This window comes from Vairimorpha ceranae (genome assembly GCF_000988165.1).
Source record: "Vairimorpha ceranae strain PA08 1199 chromosome Unknown NODE_34, whole genome shotgun sequence".
Taxonomy (NCBI): Eukaryota; Fungi; Microsporidia; family Nosematidae; genus Vairimorpha; species Vairimorpha ceranae.
Genome location: NW_020169329.1, coordinates 23,853 through 42,604, shown reverse-complemented (window position 1 = coordinate 42,604; position 18,752 = coordinate 23,853). Strand labels below are relative to the sequence as shown.

General features: G+C 23.7%; 8 protein-coding genes across 8 annotated transcripts; 6 read left to right on the top strand and 2 right to left on the bottom strand.

Moving 5' to 3' along the window:
* Positions 1-234, top strand: AAJ76_3400042604 (hypothetical protein; the record flags this gene model as incomplete). Its single annotated transcript, XM_024475252.1, has 1 exon — positions 1-234. The coding sequence occupies one exon, from the start codon at positions 1-3 to the stop codon at positions 232-234; it is 234 nt and encodes a 77-aa protein (XP_024330813.1).
* Positions 235-452: 218 nt separating this feature from the next.
* AAJ76_3400042000 (hypothetical protein) lies at positions 453-605 on the bottom strand (the record flags this gene model as incomplete). Its single annotated transcript, XM_024475251.1, has 1 exon — positions 453-605. The coding sequence occupies one exon, from the start codon at positions 603-605 to the stop codon at positions 453-455; it is 153 nt and encodes a 50-aa protein (XP_024330812.1).
* A 914-nt stretch (positions 606-1,519) lies between these two features.
* On the top strand, positions 1,520-1,711 carry AAJ76_3400041085 (hypothetical protein; the record flags this gene model as incomplete). The annotated part of the gene is made up of 1 exon (XM_024475250.1): positions 1,520-1,711. One exon carries the CDS (start codon positions 1,520-1,522, stop codon positions 1,709-1,711), a length of 192 nt encoding a protein of 63 aa, XP_024330811.1.
* A 1,908-nt stretch (positions 1,712-3,619) lies between these two features.
* Positions 3,620-3,778, bottom strand: AAJ76_3400038827 (hypothetical protein; the record flags this gene model as incomplete). Its single annotated transcript, XM_024475249.1, has 1 exon — positions 3,620-3,778. The coding sequence occupies one exon, from the start codon at positions 3,776-3,778 to the stop codon at positions 3,620-3,622; it is 159 nt and encodes a 52-aa protein (XP_024330810.1).
* A 2,208-nt stretch (positions 3,779-5,986) lies between these two features.
* AAJ76_3400036618 (hypothetical protein) lies at positions 5,987-6,178 on the top strand (the record flags this gene model as incomplete). Its single annotated transcript, XM_024475248.1, has 1 exon — positions 5,987-6,178. One exon carries the CDS (start codon positions 5,987-5,989, stop codon positions 6,176-6,178), a length of 192 nt encoding a protein of 63 aa, XP_024330809.1.
* A 4,558-nt stretch (positions 6,179-10,736) lies between these two features.
* AAJ76_3400031868 (histone H3) lies at positions 10,737-11,201 on the top strand (the record flags this gene model as incomplete). Its single annotated transcript, XM_024475247.1, has 1 exon — positions 10,737-11,201. The coding sequence occupies one exon, from the start codon at positions 10,737-10,739 to the stop codon at positions 11,199-11,201; it is 465 nt and encodes a 154-aa protein (XP_024330808.1).
* Positions 11,202-15,449: 4,248 nt separating this feature from the next.
* Positions 15,450-15,974, top strand: AAJ76_3400027155 (signal peptidase complex catalytic subunit sec11c; the record flags this gene model as incomplete). The annotated part of the gene is made up of 1 exon (XM_024475246.1): positions 15,450-15,974. One exon carries the CDS (start codon positions 15,450-15,452, stop codon positions 15,972-15,974), a length of 525 nt encoding a protein of 174 aa, XP_024330807.1.
* Positions 15,975-17,704: 1,730 nt separating this feature from the next.
* Positions 17,705-18,085, top strand: AAJ76_3400024900 (hypothetical protein; the record flags this gene model as incomplete). The annotated part of the gene is made up of 1 exon (XM_024475245.1): positions 17,705-18,085. One exon carries the CDS (start codon positions 17,705-17,707, stop codon positions 18,083-18,085), a length of 381 nt encoding a protein of 126 aa, XP_024330806.1.
* Between the last annotated feature and the right edge of the window lie 667 nt (positions 18,086-18,752).

Sequence of the window (18,752 nt, the reverse complement as noted above, 5' to 3'; positions counted from 1 at the left end):
ATGAACTGGCCACCATTAAGTCCAGATCTTAATCCTGTTGAAAATTTATGGGCAGATATGTCGAGAATGATTTATAGAGACGGGAAACAATTTAATAATATTCAAGATTTACATTCTGCGATATTAGTAGCCTGGTCAAGTATTACACCCGAAAATCTGTTAAACTATGTTAATGGAATGCAGAAGCGTATAATCGACGTTGTTAAAGAAAGAGGTGATAAAATCAATAAATAAGTTTTATTTTTTTTAAATTACTTTTTTTTTAAAAAACATCAAAACCATCATGGCCCTGAGAAAAGTTAAAGAAATTTAAATTCACTTTTCTTAATCAAAAAATATTTAATAACAGATATTATCATTTTAAGCATATGTTTGTATTTTAAATTTGAGTAAAATGAGACGTCCCATTTAATTGTAAGACTAATTATTTTTTATAAGCGTTTTTAAGTAGCTTAGATTATAAAAATAAAATCATGCAGTAGTTTATTGGAACAAAATAAAACGAATGTAATATTTACAATTCTATAAAACGTGTTTTGGGGGAAGTGTCTTAAGATTTTGACGCACCTCTTAAGACAAAAAAATTCAAAAACCAGATTAGACATATATAAAATAAGATTTAATAAAAGGTATTTTTTATATCATTTTAATTACAACGTTATAATACGAATAATGGTTTTAGAATTGTATCTTATTTGATTTTGCACTTAAAAATTTTTTTTTGGGTGTCTTAAGATTTTGACGCGCACTGTATAATCATTAGACCCATGTTTTATCTCAACAAAGGCTTTTAAACTTTTCAAATCAGATAAATCATATTATTGGTTTGTAAGTGTAATGCATATTTAAATTAAATTTGAAATAAAGCGATACAATAAAATTATACAAGAAAAATTTTAGTTTTTATTGAAAATACAATCGTCGAAGAATAAAACAATAAAATAAAAAATATTATAAGATAATTAACAGCACACCAAATCAAGTATTTAAAAATAAAACAATCTTATACTTACAATAAGTGATTAAGCTATATGTTAAGTAAAAGTCTGTTTTTTTAATCTTAATTTTACGAATTTTTAAAAGAGTCAAAATGACTAAGTTTTAAATACTATAAAACATAAAAGACGCAATAGAATGGTGCAATTTTAATGGATTTTTAGAATATATATGACATGAACTTGGTGTAAAGCAAAAATGCGTTTATAACACGATGAAATTTCCTTAATTTTTCATATTTTAAATATGTTAATCTTAATTTTAAACACTCATTTGTTTTGTTAAAGAGGTAGAAAACAGCCCAAAAGTTCATCAAATGAATATCTGTTTATTACAGTAATGGCAAAAAAAACGCAATCTTTTTATAACTATGTAATATTATTATTAAGAGAATATTAACTTACAAACCAAATAGTTTCCATTAATATATAAACATCTTTTGTCAAATCTAAAAAATTAAAGTTTTTAAGTATATGTTAATTTAAAACTAATTAAAAATGACGATTATAAAAAATCGCAATTAATGGTTTGGAGGAAAAGTTTTTTGCTGTGTTTTTTAAAAAGTATAAAAAAAATTAAATTTAATTCTATGGCTAAAAAGGTTTTTCCGGATGTAAAAATCAAATTTAAATTATGTTTTAAAAAAGAAATGAAACAATCAGATTCTGCTAAAGAATACGAGATCTCCCTTCAACCATTACACGATTTAAAGTAAAATGTAAAAAAATAGGAACTCATAAGAAAAGAGTTTTATCAGGTAGACCTAATATTCTTAAAAATGATGATAAAATATTTTTAAAGACCTTGGTTTGTTAACACAAAATTGACTTAAGATATAGAACATGAAAAATATGTCTGTAAGGATTATTTTTTGTTTAATAATAATAATTGTAATTTAATTTATTTGTTGATTTGTTCTTTTTGAAGAAATGTCAGTTCGTCAGATTCTTATAGCGTTTCTTAGTTACAAAGTTTTCAGATTATCTTATACATCACAGCATTAACTGTTTCTTTTACCCAATTTTCAGTTTAATCCTTTCTATGCTTTGTTTAATTTTATTGTCTTGTACATAATACATTATCCTTCTTTTAGAAAACTTCCCTTGTCTTGTTCTCAATATCGGCACTAGCATACCATAGGGGCGTTTATTCTAGGAAGATTTAATTTACCTCCGAAAGGATACTTATTGGCCGATAACTGATAGATTATGCTTTAAGACAAGGGATTCACTGGATTTGTGGTTGGACTGTGCAACGTGGGTCTAATGACCGTGATATATTCTTACCATCACATGAAAAATATTCTAGAGATTCAATAGCTTGCTACGCCCTTTTAAAGGCGGGTCTTCAACTATAATTTCTAACTAAAGGTATCCGAATACAACATACAAATACTTTCCACAGCTATAGCAATTGTGTGCCAACCTAATGATGTTATTCCTCCCCCTTGCAACACTAGGACGTTTACAACACCAGTCGGCGCCTACAGAGAAGCATACGATACAACTCTGACGGCATATCTTTATTGACTATTACGCGGTCAACGCCAAGTACTTATCTAACAATTCGGATATTTACTTTCAAGCATCTACCAAAAGTTGATTTGGAGACCAAAAAAAGATATGAAGCTGTAATTATGTCAAAAGTTGGGCATACAAGTTTTCAATAAAAGAATTCTATTTTTTATTTCCACCCAAAATTTATTTTTATCAAAATCATCTGACTATTTGATTAGGTGTTAAAAGCAAAACATTACGATACACGTGAAAATGTATTTAAAACATATGCATTTAATCTTGTTATCAATAAATAAAAACAAATCGGAAAATTTTAAGAAAAAAATTCTATTTTTGAATTCAGCTATTGTAAATAAAATTTAGCCAGCAGATATAAAATCTTGAAAAATTTTAAATTGTGTGTATTCTGAAAATATAAAGTTTATGCATAAATAGAGTTATTAATCACCTTCAAAATACGGTACATATTGCATTGATTAAAAATTTTCATTTTAAAATTTTATAATGCGCAATTTATTACCAAACAAATGAGTCGCTGATAGTATCAAACATTTTTACAATACATTAAGGAGATTGAAAATATATCTATATAAATTTTTTTTTGTACACAAAATATATAAGTTTTTAAAATAGAATTTATTTATATGTGCTAAAAAAATGACCTAAAAAAAAGTTAATTGCTAATTTCTCTTCTCTTAAAATTATCACTTAGTTCTTATAAGGATTCGTGAAAAGAATAAAATCTCGTATTAAGGCGAATTAATAAACATTTAATTTCGTAAAAATTTAAAATAAAACAAAAAAGGGATTCATCGCAAGCCTTATGTAAATCGTTTAGAGTTGTTTTAAAAGTTGGCAATTTTTTAAAAATATCAGCATACTTGCTAAATTTATTACATGTAAGATCCAACAACGCTAAAAATCTTTAATTGACGATCAAATTATATTAATATAAATTGCATTTATAGTATTCAAAAAACTTGAAAGACTAGTTAAGGCCAGTATTAATTTGTGCTTTAAGTCATTAGACAAATTAGATGCTTTGATTTTTTAATAAATTGTGGCATTTATTAAGTAATCGTATTACATACTTTTCTAAAATAATATTAAAAGTTACTATATCTAGTAAAAAGTTTATGCTCATTAGCTGTAAACTGCTTAGTTAACCGTATACTATTACTTATGCTTTTGACTTTAGATTTTTGAGCACTTACATTATTATTTATTGGAAGCTTAGATATAATGTTAATTTTTGGTTTTGTCATTTTATTTTTTTACATTGTTATCAATTTTGTAAGCATAAACGAGAGATTTGTTATTTTCTGATTTCTTTATCAATGAATCATTAACATTAAATGGTGTGTGTAATTGCGTGTTTTCTTTTTTATTAGTACATTTAGTCTTAGAGTGATAAGTATGATGGCCTAATAAATCAAAAACATTTTTAGTTACCTGTAAAAAAGCGATATTTTTTGGGCTAGCATATTGTTCTTGTAAAAAGTTATTTTGAATTGTATGTGACAATAGAAAAGTATTATCGTTGTAGATCTTATTTGCGTACGTATATTCCCGCCATGTAATTTTGGCTGTTATTGTGATCCTTATTCTTTGTTGTGCCACTAATTAATTGCTTTATTGTACAATCTTGTTTTTCACATTCATTAGTGGTAAATACAATACTTGTGCAACTATATGGCATCAAATTGTTTTCCGCAGTTATTGAAGACGAAAAATCACTAAAATTATAATTAACATTTTTATAATTATTATTTTAATTTTTGTGTATATCGTCTGTTAAAACATTCAATATACTAGAATTAGATAAGTTTTTATAAAAAGATAAATTTTCTATTTTAGCTGGATCATGAATTATTTTATTTATTTCTTTATTTTTAAATACTTTTGAATAATTTGATGTATTTTCTAGATCTACTAAAAAATTAAAATCTAAAATTTGTGTTGAAACAAAAAATTGTCTGTAACCAATATGACATTTAAAGGTTAGAAAATTGCAAAAAAGTAATTTTAACTAGAAATAAATTTTAACAATATTTTACACTGTTACAAAATAAAATATAATTTGTTATCATAGCCAACCTTTAAAAAAGTATATTTATAAAAAAATATAAATTAAAATTTTTATAAATAATTTGAAAATTGTTAAGAAAAAATATGAAAAAAAAATGCCCAAACATGTGATTTTGTGAATTAAACAATAAATAATTAATTAAATACGTACTGTGAAAAAGTTAACTGGGCAAACCTTTTAAAGAGCCTTTTTTTCTGAGAATGACACAATACGGATATTTTTTTAATATAACGAGAGTTCTGTGATATATTTAATTTAAATAAATAATTAACAAAGTTTTATACTCAAAATAATTTTACAAAAAAATAAAATGTTTATATACGCTTTCTTTTCTATTATATATTTAGAAATTACAAATTAGCTAATTTTAAAATGAAACTTTATCTTTTTTATACAAATAAATTAATAAAATTTCTTAAACCCAAATATTATAATTTAACAAAAAAAACAAAGTGACAATTATGTTAAAGTTTCAAAAAAACAATTTTTTTGGTTTCTAAGTTATAAAAATGTAATAAATATGGCCATATCATGACATTGGATTTACATCTAGGTGATGTTTGCTGTCTAATTGCTGCCCAATTTCTTTCTATGATAATATTGGTTTATACAGAGGTTGTTGGTTCCCTAACTAGCGACTGTGATTTATTGTCACGTGCTTTTTCATATAAGTTTTAACTTTACTATATCCTTTTTAACGATTTACATAGAAAGCAGATTCTTAATTTAAAAAATTTAAAAATTAATTTATCTACTAATAAAGAGTATCTATTAGGAACAAAAAAAATGGTTATATGATTAGTGATTCTTTCAACAATTACAGAAACCTATACACCACCGATTATGTTTTCTCTGTGACACCTACATTTCCCAAATATACTTTTATCAAGTTCTAAAATTGTATCTGATCTATTTAAATAATTATCTTTTTTCATTAAGTATTTAAAATACAGTTTTTCATTCGATACTATATCTAAAATATTTGTATTCAGAGAAAGCCTTACACCATAAATTTTAAAAATTTTTTACTATTAAGCTTTTCTATCCACAAATCAATAACTATTAAGAATAAAAGATGATCAAGCTTTCGTCCTTCAAAAGCGATATTGCTAATCAAACTTCTTTCGGCTCCACAGTTTTAATCTTTGAAACAAACTTTATTTTGTCTACATACACGTTAGGTAACTTCTTGCACACATTTGTTACAAGTTTTTTTTAAAAAATATTTTTGCTATTAATTACCATATGGACAAATGAACAAAAATGCTTTAGTGCCATACAATGCGTGTAATTTAACTAAAGTATTATTTTTCGGTTATTTAAATATGTAATCAAGACACGCGCCATTGGCTACTAAAACTATATAAAGAAAACAATAAAAAAAATGTGTTTAGCTCAAATAATTCTTCTTTCAGCAGTCCCAGTGTTTAAAAGTACAAAGCACGTAACCGTAACAGAAAAGACAAACAAACTCATCAGTCAAGCCACACAGCTTGCTTACAGGAGTGTCATATGTGGAGAAATGCCTTGTTTCCAATGCCTATCTGCCCGTATTGACATAATGTTTTTTTTATAGCTTTGTAAATTTTTTAAATTTTCTTCACTCTGCATTTTAAAATTTGGGGTTAAAAAATTTTATTAATCTTTTTATTAAACTATCTAATGCTATCCCGTTTTAAACGGAATTATAAATGCGGTATATGCTCTTTTTTTCAATGTACATGTTATGTTTTAAGCTTGTGTGTATTGTTCAAAAGTATAAATTGCTTTTTTACCAATAAGTAAATTTTGCAATAGTTACTATTCTATGATTTAAATTATTTGATAAAATTGAAGAAAATACACAAAAATATTGTGCTGTGCTTACAGAAATAAACTTAATAATTGTGTTATTTTTTCTTAAAAAATACAAAAAATTCACAAATTCAAAAAAAGAGGAGTTCAAGAAAAAATAAAATTTTCCTTATCTTTTTATAATATAGTAGACAGGAAAGGATTTAACAGAAAAAACATCCTACAAATCATGTAAAATGTAACTTTTAATTATAATTTAACAAAGCGTTAAAAATTCAGTCTGGTGATGGTAGACAGGTAAATATTTATAAGGTGTTTTTTACATAACTATTAGATTCGAAATTATTGTTTAATTTTTCATCTTTTGATTTCTTTTAGCTTTTTTATATAATTAAAAAAATTTATATATTTTTAACTGATTATTTTAATTTAATACATTAATTGCTTCGCTAATTGGCTTCAATCTAAAATATAACCAATTAATTTAGGAACTTGTATTATAATTATCCATAGCACAATCTATTTTATATTAAACTTAAAATATAATTTAAAACTTTCAAATAAAAGGTGCTTTTATTATGTTTAAAACACTAATTTATATTTCGACCTAAAAAATTTTATTTTTGATCTACACATGTAATATTTGAAATCTCCCTTTTATTAATTTTTAAAAATTATTTATCAGTCAAAATTAACGTTTAAAACATCAATAAATTTGCAGATACAGAATAGAATCCTTCTCTATTTACATAGTAAAATCTAAAATAAATGCAGGCAAATTGTTGCCATTTAATTTAAAAATAATTAGTTGTTGTTTTTGTTTTAAATGAATTGAAAAACAAAAATTGCAGAATTTTAGAAATGTCTACTTTAAAAGATGTAATTTACAGAATACAGCTATAATTACATTCATAAATAACTTTTTTATTTTAATTATGACAACTGAGACGTCCTTTAAAAACATAACCTTTTTATGGCTAAACCGCTATCCACGGTACAAAAAGTGGGTTGCGGTTTTTTTTTAAAATTTTACTCCTAAAAATGAATTTCCAAAATGCGAAAATGATAAATGAGGAAGAATTAAATAATTTTTATTTTAATTTTATAATTATAAACTCCCAACAATGTTGCCAAAAATGCTCTTATAAAATAAGAATAAAAATTTTTTATGCCACAAATTAATACACAAGATAATTACAATGCTACTTTAATTTGTACTTGATTCATTTGTAAGTATACATTTTTTATGTGAAAGAACACTCTTTTTTTTAATATCAGAATCAGTCATATATTTATTCTTAAAGTTATGAATATGTGGTCAATTGGAGCACCAATTGATTCAATTATTCTTGGTGGACCAAAAGATCAAGTTTAAGATATTTTTTAAATTATGCGTAGTTTTGAAATATAAAATTTTTATCTTATATCAGTCGGACCTTTGGGTGGGGAAAATTGTATTGTAGAAATAGACGAAATTAAAATAGCAAAGAACAAACACAATAGAGGTCAGTAATTACAGGATTTTGGGCCGTTGGAATGATAGAAAGAACCTCTAAAAAGAATAGTTATTATTAGAGTGAAAAGAAGAAATGCAGATACGTTAATTCCATTAATTCTCTCTCATAAACATTGTAATTCAACCATTTTAACAAATGCTGGCGAAAATGTACAAATATAAGACGCTTTTTTAGAAGCCACCGTGTAGTAAAACACTTTCTGCACTTTTGGGATCCTCACACAGGTGTACATATCAACACTATTGAAGGGAACTAGAGACCTGCAAAGGCATCGACTCTTTTGAGAGTACGAACCCGTTATTTATGTAATCTATGTCTATTTAGATACATGTCACGAGAAATGAAAGAGGAGAAACTACAAAAAAGTTGATTAAAATTTTTAACACTTTTAAAAAATTTACAAATTTTCTGTCCTGCTTTTACATTTTTTTTACAGTTAATTTTCCAAAAACAAGGGTAAAACTTTTTAAACAAACCTTAACCCACTTTTTGTACGTACCATGGATGCAGTTTAGCACTATTTCAAATAAAACTCTATCAAAAATTTTTTTGTTTAATATTCTTATTAATTTAATTTAAATTTATTTTACTGTTAATCTAAAATATCATGTTTTTTTTTCAAAAATATTTTATTTATAATAAAATATAAAAATTTAAATTAAATAATGGATATTATAAAGTACAAAACAGAAACTAAAAATTATAAAGTCTTAGAGAAGATATAGGACTAGACTGCCGAATTGAAGCGTATATACAGTTCAAAGTGCTTAAAGTTGACTTTATAAAATCTGGTGAGCATGTTTAAAAATTAAATTTTATAATGGAAAGACTTAGGAGCTAGTTTGCTTGTATAAATTTACAAGTCTTACTCCTGTGGTCAAATTAAACTTAATATAATTTTTAATAAATACTTTTATATAATTCAAATGATTTCTGTTCATCTCAACAAATTCTTGCCCTTGTCCATAGATTTAATTTATATATTTTTTGGAAAGAAACTAAATTAATTTTTTCTATAATACTTTAAAAGTGGTATGTAGAATACTAAATAGATTTTAGCAGAATTTAGTGATTCGAACTAAGGAGTAGTTACTTATGTTTAAAAAACTAAAGAATACAAAAAAATTTTATACACAAATAGAAATTATTTGACTTTTTAATTATAAAAACCAATTTTTTTGAACCCATTGATTAAATTGGTGCTTACATTCAATTCATAATGCTTAAAAAGACACTTAAGAGCATTTAAATAGAGTACTAGGATGAAAAAGTATAGCAGAAGCGAAGAAGCAGACTAGTAAACTACGTTTTTAAATGCAGCAGATACGAGCATTAACAGATTGAACAAAAAAACTGGGCCTCAAACGAGACACTTATTACTATTTTTAAACCACAAAATGAAAAATAGTTAAAATATTAACGATGTGTAAAAATTCTTTGTCTGTACAAAGTTCATTTCAAAAATTTGCAAAAAATAAAGGGTTACGTAAATATTTAATATGATTAACTATCTGTAAGCCTACAGAGCATTCAAATTTATAAAATATTTAAAATAAACAATATAAGTAATTTTTTAGTATATCTTATATCTAAATGTGAAATAGCAACGAGCAAAGTAATTATAAGCTATTAATAAAATATAATACTTTTATAAATTTTCGTATAAACTAAAATATAGTTTTCAATATTTACTTTAAATTTTAAAGTATGATTTTTAATGTAATTTAATGTTTATTACGCGTTATTTATAACGGACAAGTAATTTAAAAGTTATTTTACTAATACAGTTAAAAATAGCTATGCACTAATTGTTTAACAAATCTGATATCTAAAAATTTTTAGGTTACTTTGAATATTGCCTAGAAAATTTACAAAATAGTTGGCAACTACCGTCTACATGTTTAAAATTTATACTTTTAGATAAAATATAACAATTTTTTTGTTTTATCGACTACATAAGATAATTTTAATATCTTTTGTTAGTACAAACACAAAACTTTATCCAAAAAAACTGTTCGTCGAAAATGATTTTAATAATGATATTTATCAGCATTTTATCTTTTATAGATTATCAAATCTATCATTAGACTCACAACAATTTAATATAACTAGTTGACATAACCATATTGAAAATAGGTTTCTAAAATGTTATTGATAGTTCGTTTAGTTGATTTATTGCTTGCACGCCAGTTGATCTGTTAGCCGCGATGTTGCTCCTTAAAGTGGTTAGCTGTTTGATCATTCAATTCTTTCATTTTAATCCAAATTTAGTTTTTTAAATATTTTACGTTAAAACATTGTTTGGGGTTTAACCAATGATTGTAGTGTGGTATTAGTATGAGACATGAGGGATACCACACTAATAATTATATTTTAACAAAATATTTTTTAACCTAGTTTAGTTATCTTTAGATTTTTATATTACTGTGTAGAATTGTCATGATGCAACAAGCACATGATCAAGTTTTTATTTGTTTGTTTGTCCCAATCTGATTCCATAATTTTTTTCTTTAAAGAAATAGTAAATTTACTACTTAATCTCGATACATTTAGTTTCAGTACCTTCACTTAGCAAGCTTTTGTTATTTGTATGATTTAATTTATTTAAAACTAAAAATACATTTTACGCCCGAACTTTAAGTGGAGCAATATGAACTCAAACAAACGTAACTCAAGTAAAACTCAACTTAAAAACTCTTCAAATCCCGGCAAAAAATATAAAATTATATTATAGTTGTGTTAAAATGTTTGCATGCAACTATTGTTTGTAAAAATATTCCCTCCTTTTCTATTAGTTTATTATTTTCCACAACCCCTTACAAAATGGCCAGAACTGCTATGACAAACACTAACAACAAGGGAAAAGCAAAAAAGGGTACACAAAAAAAGCCTGAACAAAAAGATCAGAAAACAGAAGAAAGAAGAGCTTTTAGTATTAGAAAACCAAACATAACAGCTAGTCAAAATACTAAGAAAATTACAAAGAAACCCAGATCAATGGTTTTAAAAGAGATAAAATTTTATCAAAAATCTACAAATTTTTTGGTAAGTAAATCTCCATTTACTCGTATGGTCAGAGATATTACACGTAATATAGCACGTAATGCTAATACTGATATTCCAAGATTCACTGCGCAATCTCTTGAAATTTTACAGGAAGTATTTGAAGCACATCTTACTACACTAATGGAAACATCTTATTTGGCTAGTAGACATGCTAAAAGAGTGACATTATATCCTAGTGATATAAAGCTTATAAACAAGGTAAGGGGTGGGAATAATATATAAAAGTGTATTTAATAATGATAGTTTTATTTTAAATTTCTAATTTCTATTTCAAATTACGATTACCATGTAATCTAATCACTTATAAGCAGAATGCATTAAAATTTATTTATTTATCTTTGGGTGGGGTACGTCCGTACGCTTTTATACTAAATGCTAGTAATTTTCTTATAATTCTTAATAAATTATTCCCAACCATCTCAGGTATGCACTTAATAAAGTTAAAATCTTGTTTAAACGTTTTGCTCGACCAAAATAAAAAGTCAAATATAACTTTTACATAATGTCTTTTTTAATATAAAAATTTTTTTTATTCGCCTTAAGGCATCAGAAATAAAAAAAAAAATTATAGTCCTGTTTAAATATCAAATAAATATAAAATCTTAGTATTACAAATGCAATTTAACCAGTAATAAAAGCTATAACATACGAGAACAAAATATACCGTAATCTTTAATCATACCAAAGTGTACATCGAACAAAAATTGATCCTTATGACTGGTTATGTAATAATATAACCTTTTACACATGTCTTTGTCAATAATTAACTTTACAGCGTTTTACAATTGCAAAGCATAAAAAATTTTTTAAATCTTCTAGTTTTTCTTGTGTAATATTAGCACCATCAGATTGCGGTACTGAAGGAAGTGTACTGGCTATATTATTGCCTGCTTAGTCGCCAAAGAGTTCTCTATTAGAAGTTAAAGAATTATGGTTGCAACGACTGTTCTTAAGTAGTATCAAATTCTGCTTGTTTTGATGATAAATTAATATCAACCAGAAAAAACAAGAAAATCATTAGGGGTTACAACTTTATTTACAGAGTTCAAAAATCCTGAAATGCGTAGAAAATAAATAAATAAATTATTTGACGTATTCTAAAGAAAGCTCCTCCTGCCTAAAAAACAGTCAAGAAAACATTTTATCGTTCAACCTTTTTGCTCTACAGCCTATTTCCCTCATCATATTATCTCTTCAATTTTATTCATCATATGTTTTAATACAATGTTTGTTAAGCTAACTTCTATCCATTTTTTATTTTATTTTTTATCTTCTGGTAAGGGTAAAATTTATTCAAGAAAATTTAATCTGTAAACAAATGAAAATTTAAAATTTTTAGATGTGGTTTAATATCACACCATTGTTTTTATTTTTTAAATAACGCTATAAGTCTAAAAAATATACTTTTAATTTGTTTTTTTTTCTTTGATAATTTATTTGACATTAAAAAAACTAAATTTTTCTACCTCTTAGTAATGTTTTTAATAAAATTGATTTTGTTAAAACTTTTGTAAATATTCTTATTGCAAAACGTTGATTCATACATAAACTCATCTTTATTTAAAAGTGCTATTTATAGTCATTATTTTGAAACGCACCAATAAGAGGACTAAACATTTGTTTTAATCATAAGAAGGTATGATTAGTCCTTTAAATTATGTACTATCTCAACATTTTTTTTACTTATTCAATCCTTTAATATTATGTTTCCAATTATCCCTAAGGAATAAAAGTATTGTAAATTTTTTCAAAAATAGCAGTTTTTTTAAGTTTAAAATATAAAAAAGACCTTTAACATTGTAATTAATCTAATACTCTGTTAGTATGAAATTTTTCAGAAGATTAACGTACATGACACCATTGTAAAAAAAACTTAAAGATAAGCCTTACAAAATCTTTTTAAAAAGACTAGTATATATTTTTATGTTTATTACAGCGAAACTTTTATGGTCATTTTTGTGCTATAATGTGATCTATTTTTTTCCAGGTATATATTTTTATCGCACTGCTGGCAACTTCATTTTTTTGTAGTTAATTGTTTAATTTTTATATATAAATGGCGACATTTATAAAGAAGTTTACTTAAGGAAAAAATTCATCAAGAACACAATGTTTTGTGGGTTTAAAAATATTGCTAGGATATTTTATTTTTATTTTATCTTTGTAAGGTATTTTTATAAATCAATGCATACAGATTGTTGCTGATAATGTATTTCTATGTCTCATTTTAGCTATTTGCTAAAGGAAAATTGAATAACATTTGTAAAAAAAAAAATTTTTATTAAACATAATGGAAAAATTTCTTTATATAGTTTATAGCTAATTAATTTTTACTTCTCAACATAAGATTAAAAAACAGATTATAGTGTAAATTATATTTAAAATTGTTAATTTATGGGATCTAAGGATATATGATTGTTTAATTTGTTAGTTGCATATCAACTTTGCATAAAAATATTAACGGATTTTTTTCTCATGCTTCTTTACTCCGAAAAAATTGTTAATTAAACATTATATGCAGTAAAATTTTTATTAAAAACTAAAAAGTTTAGTTTAGTGTCCCAAAATATTAAAATTAGTACTATGTTAGATATACATTATAAAAATAATTAATACGAGATTAATGACACTATAAATGTCACAGCAATAATAATTACAAATTGCTCGTGTGTCCATTACAATTATAGCTTGCAATTGATGGCTTAGTTTAACTTTCTTGCTGATATTTTAAGTTTAAAAAACTGTTATAAAAAATTTTATAACTTGCATATGAAGTCTAATGTATAAGTACATTATTGAACAAAAAGTATCTGTATCGAACCCTTATACATTTTGCCGTCTTAAGCAATAAAATTAATTGGTCTAGGTATACATTGCATTTTATATATTATTCAATCTACTACAAAGCACTTTTAACCAGATTAATACATAAATAATATCTTTGATGCAAATTTTCTGCGAAATTTTAAAACAATATATAAAAAAATTATTAGATTATAATTTGTATATAATCAATGATTTTTTTCAGGTTATCAGAGAGAGTAATAATATTCATTTAGGCGCCGTTTAAAAATAATACCTATTCTTGTCAAAATATAAATTTAAGAAATTTGTTAATTAACTATCTTATAGTTTAATAGATTTTTTTAGAAAGCTACAAGACAAAAAAAAAGATTGAATTTTTAAGCAGGGTTATTTATAAAAAAATATTTATTATATCAAGTAAAAGCACTAATTTTAACAATAAAATTTAAAATAATTGAAGCTCAACAAGGTTAAAAATTTAATTGTGAAAAGATACTATACTTTTAATTTTAAAAATTTTAAAAAGTTATGTAGTGATTAAATTTACATATTGTTTAAACGTTTTTAATGCAGAATTAAAAATTAACCGTTATTTTTATAAAATTTTTATCAAAACTTTTATATAAGTTTTTTAAAATTAAATAACCTTTAAAAAAATAAATATTTTTTTTTTAAATATATATAAAAATAAGTTAGCCAATCACATTTACTTTAAAATTTTGTTTAATTTATAGCTTGCACTGCGATTGTTCACTTTTTTCGATGTTTTAAAAATTTAAAAAAATGAATAACAAATATTTTACCACCATCAATTCAATCTTAAAAATTAATGAATCAAACAAAATATAGCTATGATTAAAAAAATTCCAAAAAAGTATACTTTTCCTATGTATATAAAAATTATTTGTAACAGTTTTTTTTACTTTCAAAAAATTCTAATTAAGTTATATTTTCTTTTAGATTGGTTGTTTTGAAAACATCAAATAAATATTTGATAACATCGCAAATAAAATAATTGAATTTTATAGTATGGTTAAAACTGGCCGTTTTTATACTTTAAAAATTATCATATGAATATTTTTATCTGATTTTAATAAATATTTTTGTACAGGAATTTGAATTTTTACTATTACAAATTCATATTAAAATCGTCATATTTGAAAAAGTCTTGGACGAAAAAAACTGGTAATTTTTTGCAGTTAAGTGGGAATAAAAATTGGCGAAATTTGGTTTAAACGAGAATTTATTTAAAACATTAATATTTAAGAGAATACTGAAAAGAGCTTTTGTAACGAAACTTTTAGTATCGAAACACTTTATCAAAATAAGAAACTAGAAAGATACATATTTTGTTGAGTTATGACGTCTAAAAGAAAACATTGAAGATAGACTTATGAAATTGAACAGGATCCATGTAAACAATTTATGGAATTACAAATTGTTTTAAATATTAAAAAATTGTGATTTGCATTCTCTATAGATTTAGAATAAGGATTAAATAAACCTTTTACTAGTACCAAGTTATAATTTCCAAAGTAAACCTTACTTTATGATTACTCAAATTTTTAAAGATATTTCTTTATGTGTTTGTATTCTAAACTTTCTTATCTTAACTCCTTATTTTAAGTTTCATAATAATTTTAAAAACTTTTTTAAATAACCCTTATGGATCTACTATTTAACACTAAGGATATTGCAGCTTTTACAAGAATGGGACCCCGACAAATACTCAAGCAGTTTATAAATGCAAGCTATGCTATTATTGGTACGTACATGCTATGGAAATTTATTTCTTTATTACTAAACAATGATAGTCCTATTGTTGTAGTTTTAAGTGAAAGTATGAGCCCTGGATTTGAAAGGGGAGACATTTTATGGCTTAGACCTAAAGTATTTGAAGTGGGTGACATGACTGTATTTCAAGTATATAAAAACACGATACCAATAGTTCATCGTTGCATTAAGAAGTTTGGTAATAAAACACTTACTAAAGGAGATAATAACAGGGTCGATGATGTAGGATTGTACAGACCTAATCAATATTATCTTGAGCCTGAAGATATTAAATCATGTGTAATAGCTTATATACCATATTTCGGAATGATGACAATCTGGGTGAACACAATACCTGCTATTAGGTTTATTGTATTGGGCATAATAGGTTTGAGTGTTTTCTTTACAAGACAGTAGTCATTAAATTTTTATTTAATTTTTTTAGTAAAAGAATAGTTTCGATTCAATAACAAATTATTTAATTTATAAAATTAAACTAAATTTTTACAGGCCTAAGGGAAGTTCCTTAGGGAAACAATTAAAACTCGAGAGCTTTATATTATTAAATATCTTTTATTTACAGTATATTAATCGTATTTTAAAAGTCAAGTGTAACATTAAACGCCAATAAATTATGGTATAATTGATATATAAATATAATTTTTACTGTATATTTTAGAATGATTTGAAATGATGTGGTTATATATACTTCATAAATGCATAGAGAATTAACACACTTAGTTAAGACTTTTTCAAATATCGTTAAATAGTAATTTAAAAATATACAATGTACATACAGAAGAAAGAAGAAAATATGACTATCATTTATTTACAACTTTAGCCTCAATATAATTTATAATTTAAAAATACCATATTTAAAATGACATTTTTAACAATAACACTTATTAACAAAAAGGGACGTGAAAAATCTGATTGCATTAACAGGTATACAAGCACAAGCCAAAGAATTTAACTTAAAATTCTATCTTATATAAATAATTAATATATTAAGACATTTATGCATTAAAAATATTATATTAAAGATCTTTTTTTTTGTATTATTAATTAACAAATATTCTGAAATATAATGAAAATAAATATTTATTAAATCTACAGTAAATTTATATTATAATTATTTAAATCATAAAAGAAAAGATTTATTATGTAAAATTAAAATTAAACAAGTGTAAAGAAAAAAATTTATTGATATATTTTGTGACGTTTGCATACATTTTGAAAAATTAAATAATTTTTTTTGGCCTAGGTATTTTTATACTAAAATGTTTTATAATTTGCATTTAAAATGGTGTATTTGTTTTATCTTAAATAAGATTTGCTTTACTCATAAAAAATTTTAAAAATCATAATATATAAAAAAAGACAAATTAGGTGATAAAAATAACATAAATATTTTTTTAATAAAGAGCATCAAAAACCTTTTTTTTATTGTATTAAATTATTAAAAGAAAATTAATGTTTAGTTTCAAAAGAGAAGAAATTTTATCAATATAATAATAATTGGTTTGACTATCAATAATATATTTGCTTGATTAAAACCTCTTTAATGTCGATACAAAAGATAGTGTAGTATAAAATAAAAGAAAAGTTACAATTTGTTTTTTTTGTACTCTACCCTCTTACAAAGAAATTAATCTGCCCCTGTCAAATATCTCAAACCAACACGCATTGACAGGCAAAAAAAAATTTAATTGCTAAAATACATAAAAACTTTTGATGTTAAAAATAGCGACATGTAAAAATCAAAATAAACTCTACTAATAAAACTATATTATATTTGCTTTGTAGACATGCAATAATTTCTTAGTATTTAAAATTATAAAATATTCTTACACAACCATTGATAGTATTTATTGTAAAATTACAATATTTATACTAGTTTTAATCTACTTATATGTATGCATTTTAATTTATATTTTTATAGAAGAGATTTAAAAATTTTAGCGTGATTTATTGAAAAATAAACAAAAAATTTAATTAGTAACTTTTTATTAACAAGCAAATGCTTTTATAAAAATCAATAAAACTACAAAATTTGATAAACAATTAAAATAAAATTTATTAAGTGTTTTTATACAAAGCGTTTTGACCTTCTCATTTTACTCCTTCCTTCTAAAGAATCACGTACAATGCATACTATTTGCATAATTACAGTCACTGGAATGTCCGTTGATTTTTCACATTCTTTTCCTTCAAGATCAGTTTTTATTTTTTTATTTTTTTGTTCTCTCAACTTACGAAACCAGTTTTTAATAATATTTAAATCTAAGTGTAGCAAGATACTTAAATCAAGTTGTGTGTTAAGTGAAGGAGTTGAAGTAAGTTCGAAAACGCGATTTAGCACAGCCTTATTCAATTCATCTTTATATTGTGATTTTATTTTAATAGCTTTGTTTATATTACTAAGTTTTATTAAGCCTAATGCAGCATCAAATATATTAGTACTCATGAGGGTAATTTTGATATTTTTTACCTTAAAAATAAATGGAAAAGCAATTTATTGTAATTAAAAGATTTATTGTAATTTTAATTTATATATTTTTTAGTATTTAGTATTAGTTACGTTATTAAACATACAATACTAAAATTCCAATTTAAAAAAAATTTAAATAAATAGATACAAAAAGAATTAAATATTTTATTTCTAATTTCTAATACATGTCTTATTTATTTTTATATGTATTTATTATAAACAAAAATAAATTAATTTATAAATATAAACAATTGAAAATTTATTAATATTTTTTATATTAGTTTAAACAATAATATTATAAATCAAAAGGCTTTGTGTACATTATAAACCGTTTAAATAATATAAAAGAAATATTTGGTATAACAGAAATGTAAAAACATCTTTTATTTTCATTTTGCTAGCGTGTTAGAAAATATATTTGCGTCACCGCACTTAAAATTTTTTAAAGACCTGAACAACATTTAACGGTATAAAATTAAAATAAAAAAATTATAAACTTAAAACTTATTCAAACCAAATTACAGAATAAATTTAAAATATAGTGAAATATTTTAATATGTATTCAATATAAAAATTTTAATTAGGATACTTTGTTGGTTCATTGACAAAGTATTGTTATCTATAAAAATCATAAAAAATTACAATAAATTTTTGGAATATTGTTTGGTATATATTTTTAATTTATTGAACCTTTTGTATTTCAA